Source organism: Piliocolobus tephrosceles, unplaced genomic scaffold, assembly GCF_002776525.5.
Source record: "Piliocolobus tephrosceles isolate RC106 unplaced genomic scaffold, ASM277652v3 unscaffolded_19, whole genome shotgun sequence".
In the NCBI taxonomy this organism is placed as follows: Eukaryota; Metazoa; Chordata; class Mammalia; order Primates; family Cercopithecidae; genus Piliocolobus; species Piliocolobus tephrosceles.
Genome location: NW_022300975.1, coordinates 2,251,947 through 2,269,667, shown reverse-complemented (window position 1 = coordinate 2,269,667; position 17,721 = coordinate 2,251,947). Strand labels below are relative to the sequence as shown.

The 17,721-nt window shown below is 40.8% G+C and overlaps 1 protein-coding gene across 2 annotated transcripts in view; it reads right to left on the bottom strand.

The window, feature by feature from the left end:
- Positions 1-5,086: 5,086 nt before the first annotated feature.
- The window catches only part of LOC111541823 (guanylyl cyclase-activating protein 3), a 48,577-nt gene continuing 35,942 nt past the window's right edge, over positions 5,087-17,721 (bottom strand). The window contains exons 3-5 of one of the 2 annotated variants that reach the window (XM_026456735.1): positions 14,710-14,837; positions 12,521-12,523; positions 5,087-5,646 (exon numbers count right to left, since the gene is read on the bottom strand). In XM_026456735.1, coding sequence (XP_026312520.1) covers positions 5,541-5,646; positions 12,521-12,523; positions 14,710-14,837 — 237 coding nt within the window. In that variant the 3' untranslated portion in view covers positions 5,087-5,540. Of the gene's footprint in view, positions 5,650-12,520; positions 12,524-14,709; positions 14,838-17,721 lie in introns of both variants that reach the window. The other variant, XM_023210733.2, reaches the window with a different exon arrangement.

The following is a 17,721-nucleotide window of genomic DNA, read 5'->3' as shown; positions in this document are numbered from 1 at the left end:
AACTTGACTAACATGCTGTTAGCTTAATATTTAAAATTTTTTTCTGGCCGGGCGCGGTGGCTCAAGCCTGTAATCCCAGCACTTTGGGAGGCCGAGACGGGCGGATCACGAGGTCAGGAGATGGAGATCATCCTGGCTAACATGGTGAAACCCCGTCTCTACTAAAAATACAAAAAACTAGCCGGGCGAGGTGGCGGACGCCTGCAGTCCCATCTACTCCGGAGGCTGAGGCAGGAGAATGGCATAAACCCGGGAGGCGGAGCTTGCAGTGACTTGAGATCCTGCCACTGCACTCCAGCCTGGGCGACAGAGCGAGACTCCGTCTCAAAAAAAAAAAAAAAAAAAAAAAAAAAAAAAAAAAAAAGTTTTTTCTGTCATTTTTATAAGGCAAAAATTATTACAAGCTTTAGTATCTTTCTCTTCATCTTTCTTTTTAAAATAATGTCTCTTACAGCACACCAACACAGCACAGGTATACATATGTAACAAACCTGCACGTTATGCATATGTACCCTAGAACTTAAAGTATAATAAAAAAAATAAAAAATAAAATAAAATAATGTCTCTTAAAAAAATAGTAAAAAAAAACACAACATATTACTTTCCCCAGGAAGCTCTCCTTGACTGTTAATACAGGTTAGATTCCAGTTATATGCCCTCATAGCTCCTTGTATGTCAGCTTTCAGCATTTAACTACAATTACAATGAATTATTCAATCATGTAACTCACTGATGTCTCTTATCCACTATGATGGCAAGGACAATATATGTCTAATTTATTGCTTTATCCCCAGCCTCATACAGTGCCATGCACCTGGAAAGTATTCAGTAAATATTTCTTTAATGAAAAAAGTAAAATAAAATAATATCTCTTTACTTCAAAGCATCAAAAATTGTAGTTAAAAACAAAAATAAAACAGGAAAGTAATAGGAAAATCTAGGTTCTCCTTAAACAGTGCTGTCATTCTGGTTTGGTCAGTGCTATTTGCTCAATGAGAGTCTTGGAAATTAATTAAGGTTCTTGAGGTTCTTCAGACACTTGGCCCACATATCACGGTTTCCCTTACTTGGAATGTTATTGTATAGCCATAAGAAGGAAAACTCATGGAATTCCAATTAAACGATAAAACTGAATGAAAGTTTTTTAAAAAGTCACCGGACAGTAGGCTCTCCTTAAGGCTTATCATCTGAAAGAGGAAGACATTTATTTTTAAATATTTGGTTTGTTAAAATACCATGACTTGATAGGTAGATTAGGACTATTCCTTTGGACTCAGCATCATATTGTTAAATTGCAGAGAAAATGACAGAGAAGGAGCAGCACTTTAGTAGAGATGACTTTAAGGAGATTTGAGGGAAAAAATATGACTTTCCCCCCACAGTCTCCCTCTCTCTTTTCCACCCACCTCACCTAACCATGAACCTAACGTAATTTTTTTTTTTTTAATTTTTTTTTTACACAGAGTCTTGCTCTGTTGCCCAGGCTGGAGTGCAGTGGCACGATCTTGGCTAACCACAACCTCTGCCTCCCGGCTTCAAGTGATTCTCCTGCCTCAGCCGCCTGAGTAGCTGGGATTACAGGCGTGCACCACCACACCCTGCGAATTTTCTTTTTTTTGGTAGAGATGGGGTTTCACTATGTTGGCCAGGCTGGTCTCGAACTCCTGGCCTCATGATCCGCCCGTCTCGGCCTCCCAAAGTGCTGGGATTACAGGCTTGAGCCACCACACCCAGCCCTAAAATTATTTGGCTCCTGAATTTCTGACTTACCTCCTTCTTTGGACCACCCTCAGAAAAATCTATAACATAAATACTGTTTTATGATTTGTTTTCTTACAATGAACAGTTAGCACCTTCACATTCTCCTAATCCACCAACCAGTGTTTTTTTGTTTTTGTTTTTTGTTTTTTTGAGACAGGGTTTTACTCTATCATGCAGGCTGGAGTGCAGTGGCATGATCACGGCTCACTGCAGCCTCAATCTCCCAGGCTCAAGAGATCCTCCCAGCTCAGCCTCCCAAGTAGCTGGGACCACAGGTGCACGCCACCACACCTGGCTAATTTTTGTATTTTTTGCAGAGATGGAGTTTCGCTATGTTGCCCAGGCTGTTCTTGAACTTATGAGCTCAAGCGATTCTCCTGCCTCAGCCTCCCAAAGTGCTGGGATTATAGATGTGAGCCATCGTGTCTGGCCTCAACAAGTTTTCCTAAGAAACCTACCAGGGTGTGCTATGGGACACCAAGAGAGGACACACAGATAGGACAGAGCTATTCTTTGGAAAGGGAAGTGAGTACTCCTTTCAATTCTCTGCTATGAACCCGGGGGGTCAGTTTGGGAGGCAGAAGACCTGGAGTGAGCTTTGGGTACAGCGCACAGCACAGAACTTAGAAATCTAAGAGGCAGCATCTAGGGAAAAACCGAAACCAGATCTGGGCAAAATACACAAACCAGTCATGATGCCAAAGGGATTATATGCTGAGAGAGAGAGAGGATCAAGGTATGAGGCCGCAGAGTGACAGGAGCCTGGGGAAGCCAGAGGGAAACTACAGGGTTCAAAACAGACAGCGGCAGGCGGGGCCCAGGCTAAAGCTGAGCTGGGATGCTCTTAATATGCTACCTATGATGGTGATGGTGTCTGGACGGTGTCTCCTTGGCTCGTCCTACCCATCCCATCTGTGCTGGTCATTACGTCATACACTCTCAGCTCCAAGCCCATCCTTCTCTAATAGGCTCTGTGATGCTGGGTGGAGCCCTGCTGACAATTCTCCTTTGCCAGTTGTTTCCCTGGTAGGCTCAGCCCATAGCAGGTGCTAGAGGGAAACTGCTAGGTAAGAGGAGGTAGAACAACCTGATCCCTCCTCTTCCTGTCAGCCTTGCCTCAACAACAGCCCTGTCCCGGCAGTGATCGTTGATTGCAATACTTTTCCTACACTCCTCTGAGGCACCCTGTGTTCCTTCCATGGAAAGCTGGGTCCCAGTTCTCCTCTTTCAAGCTTCTGTGTTCTAATAACCCCACCTCTTCCCTTTGCTCCCCTAGCCTAGGATGGTAGCTGCTTCCTGCCATTACTAGTTCTGTGCTATTTCAGTGTCCTCTCTTTGCATTTCTAGTCTTCCAATGCCTTTTAAATCAATTCCTTATATTAAACTCTCTCTGTTAATGTAAGTGTGGTTTCCTTGTGTTTCCTTGACTGGATCTTGCCTGACTCAAGGGTCAATCCTGTTGAAGGTGGGGAACCCACCCGCTTCTTTTTCTACATGCACTGAGCACTTACTCTGGAATTTTGCTGAGGGGACTTATTTAATCCTAACAGTCCAGTGATGTTGCTGTTATCCCCATCTAATTCTGGTAGCTGAGACTCAAAGAAGTTATGTCATTTCCCCAGAGTCACACAGTACATGCTGTTAGAACATGCTAATAGAACTCGATTCAGACCCAGGCTTGCCTGACTCCCAAGCCCTTCTTTTGTATTCCAACTTGCTGCCTGCTGTTCCGGCCGGTGTCCCAACTTCTCCTTTGCACTGTCCTATCATCTCCATCTCTTTCCTCTGAGTGGGGTGTGTAGAGGTGGTTGAGTCCTGGGGCAGAGGAACAGAAGGGCCCTGAGTGTCCATGAAAGATGGGTGGAGGGGAGGATGTTGAGGCTACAGAGGCCACTGAGTTGAAAGGATCCATGAATACAGTACTTTGCCTGGAGTGGGAATGGCACCGCCAGTAGTGAAAATAGCCAGGCCAGGGAGGGAAGCATCGGGTGGAAATTCTGTAAGAGAAAGTCAAGACGGGGTAAACTTGGCAAGCAGCTTCTGCCTTGAAACTGCTGCCTTTTCCCTAAATAGGTTCAGATATTCTGAGAAAGATTAAGCTACAAGGAAAATGAGTTCTCTTTAGCATTATCCTTATACAGAAATATATCCTTATACAGAAAAGATAGAAAAGATGGAAGTATTCACTGCTGTTTTCTCACTTTCTTCAAAACACTTGTGAACTCTGCATATGAACTTCTCTGCTATACTTGCATTTGCAAATCTTAACAATACATGGAACACCGGACAATTTAAGGCATAATGTCATCTGGCAACACAACTTTGTGGGATTGTTTACCTGGCTGATATTCTGGCTCTTACAATGATGTTTCCCTTTTCACTTCTAGGAGGCTCAGAGCCCAAAGACTAATGCACCTTTTGCAAACAAGTAAACTTTGTGTCACCACAGCTACAATAATTTTCCTTATATTATCTGTGATAATTTTATTTCAACATTTTATCTTGCATTGTATACATCTTTGTGAATCTCCTTGAAATCTTTTGGGAAAAAATTCCGAGGACACTTCTACCTCCATCTATATGTTCATCTATAACTTTTTCTCTACCTCCATTTATACTTCATTTCTACTGCCATTTATTTCCTCTGTGCCTCCATTTCTGCACTGATCTGCTCAGACAGCTGTGAGGGAGAAATGGACAGTCCAACTCTCTCTTTGTAGTCTTCCAGTTGTGTGTTTTTAACCCAAATTTGAATATGAAAGCCTAATTATGAAGCTTTTGACATAAAGATGGTTCACATCTGGTCTTAGAAACCTCCTCTGTGTTTCTACAAGAAAGCCAGTCATTGACAGACATACTAATGGGCCTGTGATATATAGAACTCAAACCTTAAAAAGTTCTAACCCATCAAGAAGTCCCATTCATCATTTCATTTTCTGGAAAGGATATAAAAAATGAAATGTCAGAGCTATAATGTCAGGACTGTTTAAAATGTCAAATGCTTGTTGTTGCATAGCCTGGCTGACTGCTGTTCTGATCAAACCGCCAACTGGCATAATAATTACAGATGATACATCGCATTTTCATGCACAACTGGATGCAAATTTATAACGAATCATATGAAAACATTCTCACTGCCCAGCCTGAAGTTTTCTCCTCTTACTACATAGCTTAAGATTTTTCTTTTGAAGCAGAGCATCATTACTAATGCAAGACAGCATTCACCAATGAGAAATAGGTGCAGAAAAAAAAGTTTCTCAAATAAACCAGAACTCAGTCATTTATAATATACAGATGTAACAAGAGCAAAGAGGCAGCAAACACATTTACCACATGCATGTTTAATCTGAGAATGCTAAATTGTGGAAACACTTTCCAACTGATAATCCAGTTCTATTTCAAGGTGTAGATTAAGTGCACAAGGAAACACATATGAGAGTTCTATTTTGAATGGATAGGTACGGAGACAATCCTTCAGTGTAATCATTATGTTTTAATCCGCAGAGAGAGCACAGAAAAGCAACAATGTATCTGTTTAGGATCTTTATGGAAGTCTCTATTGGATTAAAATAAGTGCTATATTCACAAGACTATATGAATTATAACAAAGACCTGAAATCAACAGCATGTACATGGGGAAGATTCTATTTCTTCTCTACTGAAATGTGCTCATTGATAGCTGGGAAAGGTATTCTCACAGCGACTTCATTTTCACCTTCCCTAGGCCAGCCTTGTCAGGAGATTTGGAGGAGTCTATCTCCGTGTCTGGCTGCTTGCCATTACAGATTACTCTTAGCACATTGGAGAGGTCGAAGCTCTTGTAAACAATCTCCAGGAGGTCCTGATCTTTTGATATGCCATTGATAAATTCTTCTAAAGTCAATTCTCCTGGAAAATAACAAAAAAAAAAAACACACAAAGAAAACCAGTTAAGAAGAGGCTTTGTCTATACCACTCACTGGCACAAATGATATACTCACTGGTATGTTGTTTGATATTCTTTTGATATCCTTTCCCCTCAACCAGACTCTAAGATCTTTGAAGATCTTCATTTAAAAAAAAAAAAAAAAAGCATTCAGTGGTGGGGTTGCCAATGAAAATAAAGATAATAAACCTATTTTTATGTTTAGTTGAAAACATCAGGTAATGGCCCAGATGAAATAAGAGCACATATACAATTACATCTCTGCACAGTATTGGTTTTTGGACTTTTAATCTCGAAGATATGACTAAGTCTTAGGAGCATGATAGATTGGAGATTTTTAAGAGCCAGACAAAATGACTACTCACAAGGCTATTTTCAATATTATTCTCTCTGAAGAAATAATTCTTGGGACTGTCCAAAGCTATGAGAAAGCTTCAACATGTGTTCATTCCACAAGTTATTATTGGTCATTATTTCTCTTCTCTTTTTCTGGTTTTTGAGTCCTAATCTTATCGTCTTGACTTATGTCTTAGGTCTGTGCTGGCCAGCCCAGTGCTATAAATTTATCGCCTTATATCCATGTGTCCTGGCTGCCATGTTTTTCCACTACCTTCATCCCACAAGATGACTTTTAAACATTTTTTGGGGAGGTGGAATTCTCTGTTGATATACATCATTTGGGTTGGGATTATGAGTGTGTTCAAGTTGAAGGTTACAGATGCAGTTACTGATCTCAAAGAGACTGTACCCAGGGGAGGCTTGTGGATGGGTAGATCAGCCAAAGACAGGTCGAGTGCATTCAGGAACTGGAGAAAGTGCATTCAAGGAAGGAAGTCAGCAGGGACTGAGTCAGGTGTTACGCTGTACCTGTACTTTTTAATGGAAAAGAAAATATCTAAAATACCATAACATCGATTCAAATGTCAAAAAGCATGAATCATCATATATTCGTAAGACACCTCCTTTTTGGTTTCAAAGCAAAATGCTAAAATGCATTTTTTAAGAGAAAAATCTAATCTGTGTTCCTTACGTTATGCTTATGCCAAAGAAAGGTCTGTGAAAACCCTCAGTTAACCGCAGTCAGGAGTAGGGCCCCATGTGTGTCACAGAAAAGGTCCAATCGTGGAAGAAACCATAGAGAGTAGAGAAGATTGCAAATTTTAAAAAGTGGCACATGCGTGGCTGGGGAGAGTCCCATGGGTCAGTGGCAACGGGGCAGGGAACCTCAAACAATCACAGAATAACTGCCCTTTGCAAAAGAAAATCACAGCTGGTAAATTCCCAACCCCAAAGACTTTTCAAATTTATCAGGGCTCAGCATGACCAAGAGAGAAGTAGAAGTGGAACTGGAGACAGTTTTCACTGTTTAGTTATAAAACTTCTCTGCTCTAACTACTGGCTACAGAAGAGGCAGCATCTGAAAGAACCGGGATATAGTGGTGGTCTCAGTTGAAAGGCAATGCAGGTTACTGACATGGAAAAGAGAGAAAAGATGGAAGTATTCACTGCTGTTTTTCCACTTTCTTCAAAACACTTGTGAACTCTGCATATTAACTTTTTCATGTTACCTAACCACTTACCATAAATAAAAATCTCTGTTGCAAATCATCAAACTTTACCTTTAGTAACATGTTTACTATAAACTACTTCTTCTGAAATTTTCTTCACTGTTTCCCTCTAGCAGTCAACATTCATTCATTTATTCATCACATTTATTAAGCCCTAACCACAATTACCATTTCTATTACCACACAGCTACCACCACTATAGCCGACTACAGTGCTATGAATATGGTAGGAGCTCAGAAGGCACACACTGACTAATTGCCTTCCTTTATCTCATGTTCTTTAACATTGCTTCCTATTCTGCTTTAATGTGACTGTGGATTTAGGCCCCAATAAATTAAAAGAACGCTTTCTGTATTTCCCTGGAAAGAGTCACCTGTGGAGGTCCAGAAACTTCCCACTAAAGAGTCTACCAGCAAGGCCGGGCACGGTGGCTCACGCCTATAATCCCAGCACTTTGGGAGGCCAAGGCGGGCGGATCACGAGGTCAGGAGTTCCAGACCAGTTGGGCCAACATATGGAACCCCATCTCTATTAAAAATAAAAAAATTAGCCGAGCGTGGTGGTGGGCACCTGTAGTTCCAGCTACTCGGGAGGCGAGGTTGCAGTGGGCCAACATCAGGCCATTGCACTCCAGCCTGGGCAACAGAGCGAGATTCCATCTCAAAAAAAAGAGACAAAGACAAAGATTCTACCAGCAAAAAGCCAATGCCTGTGAGAGATGATAGCGCAGGGAGATCATGGGACTTAGAAGGAATCTAAAGTCATCACTGAGTTTTTATTACTTTGTTTTATATATACAGACACATTTCAATTTTTGGGTTTTTTTTTTTTTTTGAGATAGGGTCTCGCTCTGTTGCCCAGGCTGGAGTGCAGTGGCACGATCTTGGCTCACTGCAAGCTCTGCCTCCTGGGTTCACGCCATTCTCCTGCCTCAGCCTCCCGAGTAGCTGGGATTACAGGCGCCCACCACCACGCCCTGCTAGTTTTTTGTATTTTTAGTAGAGATGGGGTTTCACCGTGTTACCCAGGATGGTCTCGATCTCCTGACCTCGTGATCTGCCCGCTTTGCCCTCCCAAAGTGCTGGGATTAAAGGCATGAGCCACTGCGCCCACCCCACACATTTCAATTTTTGTAGGACATTATTCGGAAACCTCATGATTTTATTTTTATAAGCTGAAATATATGGTCTTGGAATCTACTTTGTTTAGTGCTGTTTGTTGTATTGGTGGCTGCACTCTGTATGTCTGGGGACCCTGAAGGTCAGTATCACTGGTGCTCTTTCATCACTCACTACCAATTTCAGGAGTTTCATTAGTAATAGAATAGCTACCCAGGAATATTTTACTTAGTCCTGTTTTTGCAATCCAGTTATCCTGCTGATATTCCTAAATCATGCATTTCTTCCCATTTATATCTTAAATAATCTTTTATTAAAAAACATTCTCCTCACCCCCGAAACCCCCACCAAAAAAAACAAAAGCAGAATTTACAGTGCATGCCTACATCAGTATTTCTGGTCTAAACTGGATCCCTTCCCTACACCTTATACAAAAATTAGTTCAAGATGGATTAAAGACTTAAATGTTAGACCTAATACCATAAAAACCCTAGAAGAAAACCTAGGTAGTACCATTCAGGCCATAGGCATGGGCAAGGACTTCATGACTAAAACACCAAAAGCAATGGCAACAAAAGCCAAAATTGACAAATGGGATCTAATTAAACTAAAGAGCTTCTGCACAGCAAAAGAAACTACCATCAGAGTGAATAGGCAACCTACAGAATGGGAGAAAATTTTTACAATCTACCCATCTGACAAAGGGCTAATATCCAGACTCTACAAAGAACTTAAACAAATTTACAAGAAATAATCAAACAACCCCAACAAAAAGTGGGCGAAGGATATGAACAGACACTTCTCAAAAGAAGACATTTATGCAGCCAACAGACACATGAAAAAATGCTTATCACTGGCCATCAGGGAAATGCAAATCAAAACCACAATGAGATACCATCTCACACCAGTTAGAATGGCGATCATTAAAAATTAGGAAACAACAGGTGCTGGAGAGGATGTGGAGAAATAGGAACACTTTTACACTGTTGGTGGGATTGTAAACTAGTTCAACCATTGTGGAAGACAGTGTGGCAATTCCTCAAGGATCTAGAACCAGAAATATCATTTGACCCAGCTATCCCATTCCTGGGTATATACCCAAAGGATTATAAATCATGCTGCTATAAAGACACATGCACATGTATGTTTATTGCGGCACTATTCACAATAGCAAAGACTTGGAACCAAACCAAATGTCCATCAATGACAGACTGGACTAAGAAGATGTGGCACATATACATAATGGAATACTATGCAGTTGTAAAAAAGGATGAGCTCATGTACTTTGTAGGGACACGGGTGAAGCTGGAAACCATCATTATGAGCAAGGACAGAAAACCAAACACCGCATGTTCTCACCCATAGGTGGGAATTGAACGATGAGAATACTTGGACACAGTGCGGGTAACATCACGCACCAGGGCCTGTCATGGGATGGGGGAAGGGAGGAGGGATAGCATTAGGAGATATACCTAATGGAAATGACGAGTTAACTGGTGCAGCACACCGACATGGCACATGTGTACACATGTAACAAACCTGCACGTTGTGCACATGTACCCTAGAACTTAAAGTATAATTTAAAAAAAGAAGAAGAAGAAGTCATCCTGGTTTTAAAAGAAATCAGCCTGTGTAGAGGATTTTTTTTAATTTTAAATTCTTTTCATTATAACTTCATAAAACATTGAGCTGGGGCTGGAACATTAGCAAAGATAGATTCGGGAGATGAGAATAACCAAATTTTCAAGGGAGGATGCTGGTGAAGATTTTGAATGACACAGTATTGTGTTTATTAGCACGGTGGCACTAGAAGCATTTAGCGACATTTTACAGGAGACCTTTAGCATGCAGTAGTTTCTTTTCCTTTACGTGGAAACTCAATTCCCTCTTATCTCCTGGTAATTCTCAGTTTCCCAGTTTGATTCAATGTGACCCTCATGGCTTTTCACAAAGTTCTAGTCTAAAGCACTGGTCTTTCTTTTTAGTTAATCAATAAAATTTCTTTATGTCCTGCCCTTGCTTTTTTTTTTTTTTTTACCCAAAATATCTGCTCAATAATCACCCTTCTTGGCCGGGCACGGAGGCTCACGCCTGCAATCCCTGCACTTTGGGGGACCGAGGCAGGAGGATCGCCTGAGGTCAGGAGACTGAGACCAGCCTGACTAACATGGTGAAACCCTGTCTCTACTGAAAATACAAAAATTAGCCGGGCATGGTGGCGGGCGCCTGTAATCCCAGCTACTGGGAAGGCTGAGGTGGGAGAATCACTTGAACCCGGGAGGCGGAGGTTTCAGTGAGCCGAGTGGTGCCACTGCACTCCAGCCTGGTGACAGAGAGAGACTCTGTCTCAATAATAATAATAATAATAAATAATAATAATAATCACCCTGTTCATTTCCTCTTTGGCCTCTTTTCACCTTCACCATTTGTTATTACGAGCCACTTAAGTCTCCCTTATCCCTGTGCCTTATTTGGCTCTATGTGAAACTTACTGAGGCACTTTCTGCACTTGATGTTGTGAATATCCATAAATCTCCCTAAATCATGTCAAGAATGATGCCTAACCAGAGCATGGTAGAACACGGATTGCTGTTCTTCTGGTGGTAAAGCCTGCAGAATTCCACACTTCATCATTTTGCCTGAATTGTCTTGTCTCCTCTGTTTTCATTTTTCAATAATATTGAATGTTTAGCTTCAATTTTCTGCCTCTGTCTCTTCAAGCTCTTTCCTGATGCTTTTGTTCGTAATATACAAATAAAATTAATTTGTTAAATTATAACAATAATATGTCCTCATGATTAAAAAAATTGAACAATACAGAAATGTAATGAAAAGAAACAAATTCCCCTTTAACTTCTTTCTGGCACCTGGTCTGACTTCCCATAGGAAATTAACTCCTGCTAACTGATCAAGGTTTATATTTTATGAAGTTTTTAACATATATGCATATATTTGTTAATTTCAAAAAAAAAAATTCTAGATACTTTTCTTCCTATAGATAGAATTGCATATTGTGCTTGTTTCTTGATTGAATCTTTTCTTTATTCCTTATATGACATCTTCTTAGCAGACGCTCTTTCATTTCACAGTGATTTATAGAGCACCTACTGTGTGCCAGCATAGGAAACATCAAAGTACACAAAACGGAAATGGTTCTTGCTTTCATGGACCTCATAGCTCTTCATCTTGTTATAAATCTAGCATTAATCCTGTACCTTTATTTTGCTTAACCTTCTAACTTTGATTTACTATTATAAGAATTACGCTTAGAATACTTCACAACTGTTGTGTATTTTTCTGTCACAACAGATGTGATGTTGACCATTCTTTTGCAAACAATTTACAATCAAATTGGGATTTTCATATATGTACCTAAAGTCTTTTTGTTGTATATTTGTGGGCTGTGATCATCTTTACTTTTGGTTTCAATATTCATAAGATTATCGGCACAGTGATGTGCTTGTTTTTTATTTTGAGAAATAAAATATATATATACATATATATGTTGGCGTATAGTCAACTGCATTTTGGTATACTTAATTGAGCATCTGTATTTCTATCAATACTGATGTTTTGATAAAAATGATAATGAACAGTAAAAAATTATATTTGAGGTATACAGAGTTGAGCTTTTACAAATGTGAATAGACATTCTCCTCTGTGGTGCTAACTCCCCCTTTATTTGTAAATGAAGCACTTCATATTATTCTTCTCTGTCAAATACTGGCCAAATCCTTTTGTACTTCTGCAAATATCAACGTTGTATGTCTTCATTACTTTTTCTTCCTTGTCTTTGGTTACACTGGGCTGTCTCTCTCCACCAGTACATTTGTTAGCATCTTTTTCTTGATGTATGGAATGATCCAGCTGTCTCTTGATGAAACGATGTAACAGCTGTCAATAATTTTTTATACAAAAGCAAGTTCTATCAGTTTTAGTTCTGTATATGCATTTGCTAAGAAATAGTGATTCATAGTTACTCCGAAGTATATATGGATGTGGATGTGTGTATAATTTTTTAAATTAAAATATAAGTTTTTGGGGCTGGGCATGGTGGCTCACACCTATAATCCCAGCACTTTGGGAGGCTGAGGCGGGCGGATCACAAGGTCAGGAGTTCGAGATCAGCCTGGCCAATATGGTGAAACCCCGTCCCTCCTGAAAGTACAAAAATTACTTTTTTTTGGCAGGCGCCTGTAGTCCCAGCTACTTGTAGGAGGCTGAGGCAGAAGAATCGCTTGAACCCAAGAGGCCAAGGTTGCAGTGAGCTGAGATCACACCACTGCACTCCAGCCTGGGTGACAGAGCTAGGGTATTATTTTAGGATAATATTATTTTCCTAATAATAATAATAATAATAATAATAATAATTTTTATGAGAGGAAACAATTAGTGTATTTAGTTTTATAAACTATTCTAGAAACCATAATTCATCCCCTTTTTCCTGTCATTGACTTATTCTTGTAGGTCAAAGAGCCCATCTCTCTAACTTCAGGTGACCTCAGCTATTGCCCAGGCACAATTTCTCTTTTCTGAATTCACATCACTTTTAACCAAGCCCTTTCTATCTCAAGTCCCTTTCTAATCACAGTCCCCATTTTATTGATTCATTATACTTTGCCCTTGGAGAATCTTCTTGGATAGTAAACAAAAAGTCTTGAATTATATTCACATTTTCCGCAATACATTATCTGTGTCCTCAAACTAACAGAATCTTAGTTTTTTCCTAAGAATACCAAAATCTTCGTACTTCTCCAAGGAAGGTCACTTTCCTATTTCCCTCACTCCTAGCACTAGAAACAGTGTTCATGGATATTATCAAACATTCTTGACCTGCCCTTTTGAAAGTCACTGTATAAACCAGGTCTTAAAACTGTGATGTCCCATCTACTTCCAGAGTACTCATTCTTCTACATCAGTGCTTTCAGCCCCAGGCTGAAATGGATTATTTACTCTACTCCAATCCCTGCCATCCTGCAGCACCTCTAAGATTAAAAACAAAGTGAAACAGAATAAAATCTACAGCATTTCTCCAGTTTGATGACCACCATTTTCAGTTGCATATTCCAAATAAAGTCTTCATTGTCCTCACCAGACCCTCCACTCTCCATTTCTCTGGTCCTTTCCTAGCTGCACTTAGCCACCTTATCTACTCTGGGTAGTCTGACTCTGTTTCTTACAAGCTTTCACATGTACTGGTATGTTTCATTATTTGATGTCGTATACTAGTAAGTGAGCATACTGAATTGAGATTCAGGAGAGGCAGATCTAGACTGAGGTCCTTAAGAGAAGAAGATTGATGCAACTGATGCATCTTCAAATTGCTTTCTTGAGCAGTATACTCTTGTCCTGTCATTTGGCTTGTTCGCAGCAGTGGCTGCATTTGACTTCCCCCTGGACTCACCATTCCATCCTGCCACGCTGAGCTGCCACATTTTACTAGAACAACCTGCCACACTCAACATGGGAACATGCGTCTCTACTGCCCTCTCGTGTCCACCAGAAGAAGTGACGCATGGTGGGCAGGTTGATGCCTTTGGAAGGAGTTTTGGAATGATGACAACTGTGACTGGCATGCCAATGCCTCTTTTCCATTTTTTTAAACGTTTTGCTGATATCTTATATTTTTAACAATGTCAAATTTTCTGTTTTTCAAGGACCGTTCCTAGATCTTCTGCCTCAATCTCAAGTCATTATGTTCACCTACCTGTTTGCTGATATCAAAGCTATATGGTAGAAGCACTCATTTCTCTTGCGCTGTGTCTTCCCTCTTCACTCCTACCTCTGAAGAAGAAAGGCACCTCCTCTGAGCTAAACAGGAACCCAGATTACAGAGTAGAAAGAGCAGATGGAGAAATAATCAGAAAGAGCAGAAATGTAGATAGAAAAGGTAGAAAAAGCAGAAATGGAGGCAAGTGTGGACTCTTCTCCAGAAATGTTTAGTCCAAAGGAAGAAAAAAGTCTGACAGTAGAAGAAGGTAGAATAATTGAAGGAAAGTTTTTGACAGTAGGGAAAACTTGAGTTGATTTATATGCTGATGGAAAACCTCCAGTGGAGAGGAACTGATTAATAGAATGTGTCTCAGGGCAAACAGCAGAAGGTACTTTATCCTATATTCTTCCGATTTATTTCCTCGTCTCACCTTTACTCTTTATATATCCCAACGTGTCAAGCATCACACACTGGAAATAAATATGGTCAATAAATATTTACTCAGTTGAATCATACTGAGAACACTGGATTGGTCCAGTTATGAAGCCCAAGTCACAACTAGGGTTCTCTTGCATGGTTCCTGCTTTTGTCTAAATGACACTCCCCACTACCACCATCTCCCATTTTGTAAGAAAAGTGATCCAGAAGAGAGTAGCCCCATTACCATCATTGTTGATATCGATCTTACGGAACACCAAGTTGGTGAATTCTTCAGGACTCAGGGTTTGCTGGCCATTGAGGGCTTGTATCGCCTGCAAAAAGACATTAAATCAAAGAGATCAACTTTTCTGGAAGCAAATACATTTCGCAACATTTCTGCTCCAATGTGACAGAATTTGGGGATGTGTTAATGTCAGTTGCTATCCAACCTGTACCAGTTGTTAAAAGTAAATAAAAAGAAAAGATTGTATGTCAGTTCTGGGTAATGGACTTGAAAATTAAATGAACTGAATAAAGACTGAAATCCTATTTTATACAGTATAAAGGGATAAAGGGATCCATTCAACATATTAGATCACAACAGATGCAATGAGCCCATTGGAGAAAATATTGTAGTGGTCATGGTCATAAGAATTCCAGACCCAGAAAACAGACATCGCTCTCAATTTCAGACGGGTTCATTTGGGTCTTATGGATGAAAGTAAAAGGATGACCACAACGCTGTAAGAGTCTCAAGCTTCCTCTCCGGCTTCCACCGCTGGCACCCCTGGTTCTTTGTGCCTTTTTGTAGAATGATTGACTGGGGAGACAGATAGATACGCCTTCGAAGGGCGCTGAATTTCTCCCACATTCTGCCAGAGACCAGGGGGGCAAATGACATTTCCAGCCTTCCTAGAGGAAAGATGTAGCTAACCTCCCCTAACCCCAAGGTGATTAAATTAAATGACCCAGACTTGATATAGAACTTCATAATAAAATGAAAGAGGATTATTCATTTGGGAATTTGAACATAACTCTCTTGATTGAACATGAAGGAATCTTTAGAAAAACTTCTAGCAATGTATTTCAATTAGAGGACACAATTATAAATATGACTCTCTCTCTCTTGCTGCTTCCCAAGCATTACCAACGTTAAGTCCAGGATTAATCATAATAAGTGGTGGTAAAACACCAGTCTTGGCTTTAGCAAATTTAGGTCTCACGGATCTCATGGTTAAATATAGGACAATATTTAAAGTAACTGTTACATACATATAGCATCACATTTGAAGAAGATTTTAAGGATTTCTCAGTGTTTGGTCAGAGGCTTCAAAAGCCTAGAAAATTTGGCCAGGTATCAAGTATCCCCATGTTCTGAAGTGATATTAGACCACATAAAAAGTCATAGCAAATAACTGTGAGATCTTTATTTGTTCATCACCAATCTTCAGGTCATATAAGTGCAAGTGAAATACTGATTGGAAAGTGCAGGAGCACTGAGGGGATATTTTTGGAGGGAATCATCAGCTTGCTCTGTTTTCCTTCCTTTTTTATTAGAAGCAGCAGGATCAGGGGATAGGCAGGAAGCTTTTTTTTTTCTTCTTCTTCTTCTTTCCTTCCTCATTTACTCATTCATCCTTCCTTCCCCAGTTTCCTAATGGCAGTATCTGAGCACTCCCTGTGTGGGAGCAGAAGGAGAGAAAGGGAAGCAGGAGAGTTCTCACATGGCAAGTACTGTCCTGGTTAGCTAATTTCAGTGCTCCCTGGCCTGGCAGGGGTAGACGCTCTCTCCTGCAATTCTGTAGGCATGAATCATGCATCTTGATTCCAGCCGTTCCCTTTCCTGCTTAGAATTTCTTAAAATCTGCGGCCGGGCGCGGTGGCTCATGCCTGTAATCCCAGCACTTTGGGAGGCTGAGGTGGGTGGATCACGAGGTCAGGAGTTCATAGACCGGCCTGGCCAATATGGTGAAACCCCGTCTCTACTAAAAATACAAAAATTAGCCAGGCATGGTGGTGGGTGCCTGTAATCCCAGCTACTCAGGAGACTGAGGCAGGAGAATTGCTTGAACCCAGGAGGTGGAGGTTGCAGTGGGCCGAGATCATGCCATTTTGCACTCCAGCCTGGGTAACAGAGAGAGACTCTGTCTCAAAAAAAAAAAAAAAGAAAGAAAAAAAGAATTTCTTAAAATCTGCACAATTGCCATTTTTAGACGAGGCAATTCTTTCTTGTTCAGGCCTGTCCTGTGCATTGTTGAATACTTAGCAGCCTCCCTGGTCTCTAAGCAATAGATGGCAACAGCACTACGCATTCTGTATTCTCCAACTCACCAAAATGTCTCCAGACATTGTGAAATGTCCCCTGAATAGAGATTCTCCTGGTTGAGAACAAGTGCTCTAGGTCTACCTGCAGCTTTGAGTTTTCTTCACATCTTCCAGTGGCCCTGCAGGATAAGATCTAACACAGATCTATGCCAGCTTCCTCTCACAGTGCTCCATACCTGACCTATGGAAAACACCCTAGCATACTTTGTCCCAACAAATTCTATGAAGGCAGATACTTCCAAAGTGTGCACTCTTGCTGCCACTGTTTGCTTCTTTAGGCTTCTCACTCATGACTCAAACACTCACTGTTGTCATCCTCAAATTGCAGGATACAACCACAGTTCAATGGTTTCCTAACATACTCGTGTTATTGACCTGGGGGGGTCCTACTAAATAAATTTTCCTCAAAAACCTTTAAAAACCTTTCTCTGGACTGTTTTATACCCTTGAAGTGAGATCAAGCTATCTCCTTTGTAGATACTGCCTATGCTCTGGTACTTCCTTGCAATCTCTTAATGCCTGGGCTGAATTCCATTTTAGCATCTGTATTGTATGTAGAGAGAACTTAGATTATATACTTTTTATTTACCTTGATGATTTTTTTCACTTGCCTGTTGTATAGAAAGTATGTTCCGGCCGGGCGCGGTGGCTCAAGCCTGTAATCCCAGCACTTTGGGAGGCCGAGACGGGCGGATCACGAGGTCAGGAGATCGAGACCATCCTGGCTAACACGGTGAAACCCTGTCTCTACTTAAAAATACAAAAAACTAGCCGGGCGACGAGGCGGGCGCCTGTAGTCCCAGCTACTCGGGAGGCTGAGGCAGGAGAATGGCGTAAACCCGGAAGGCGGAGCTTGCAGTGAGCTGAGATCCGGCCACTGCACTCCAGCCT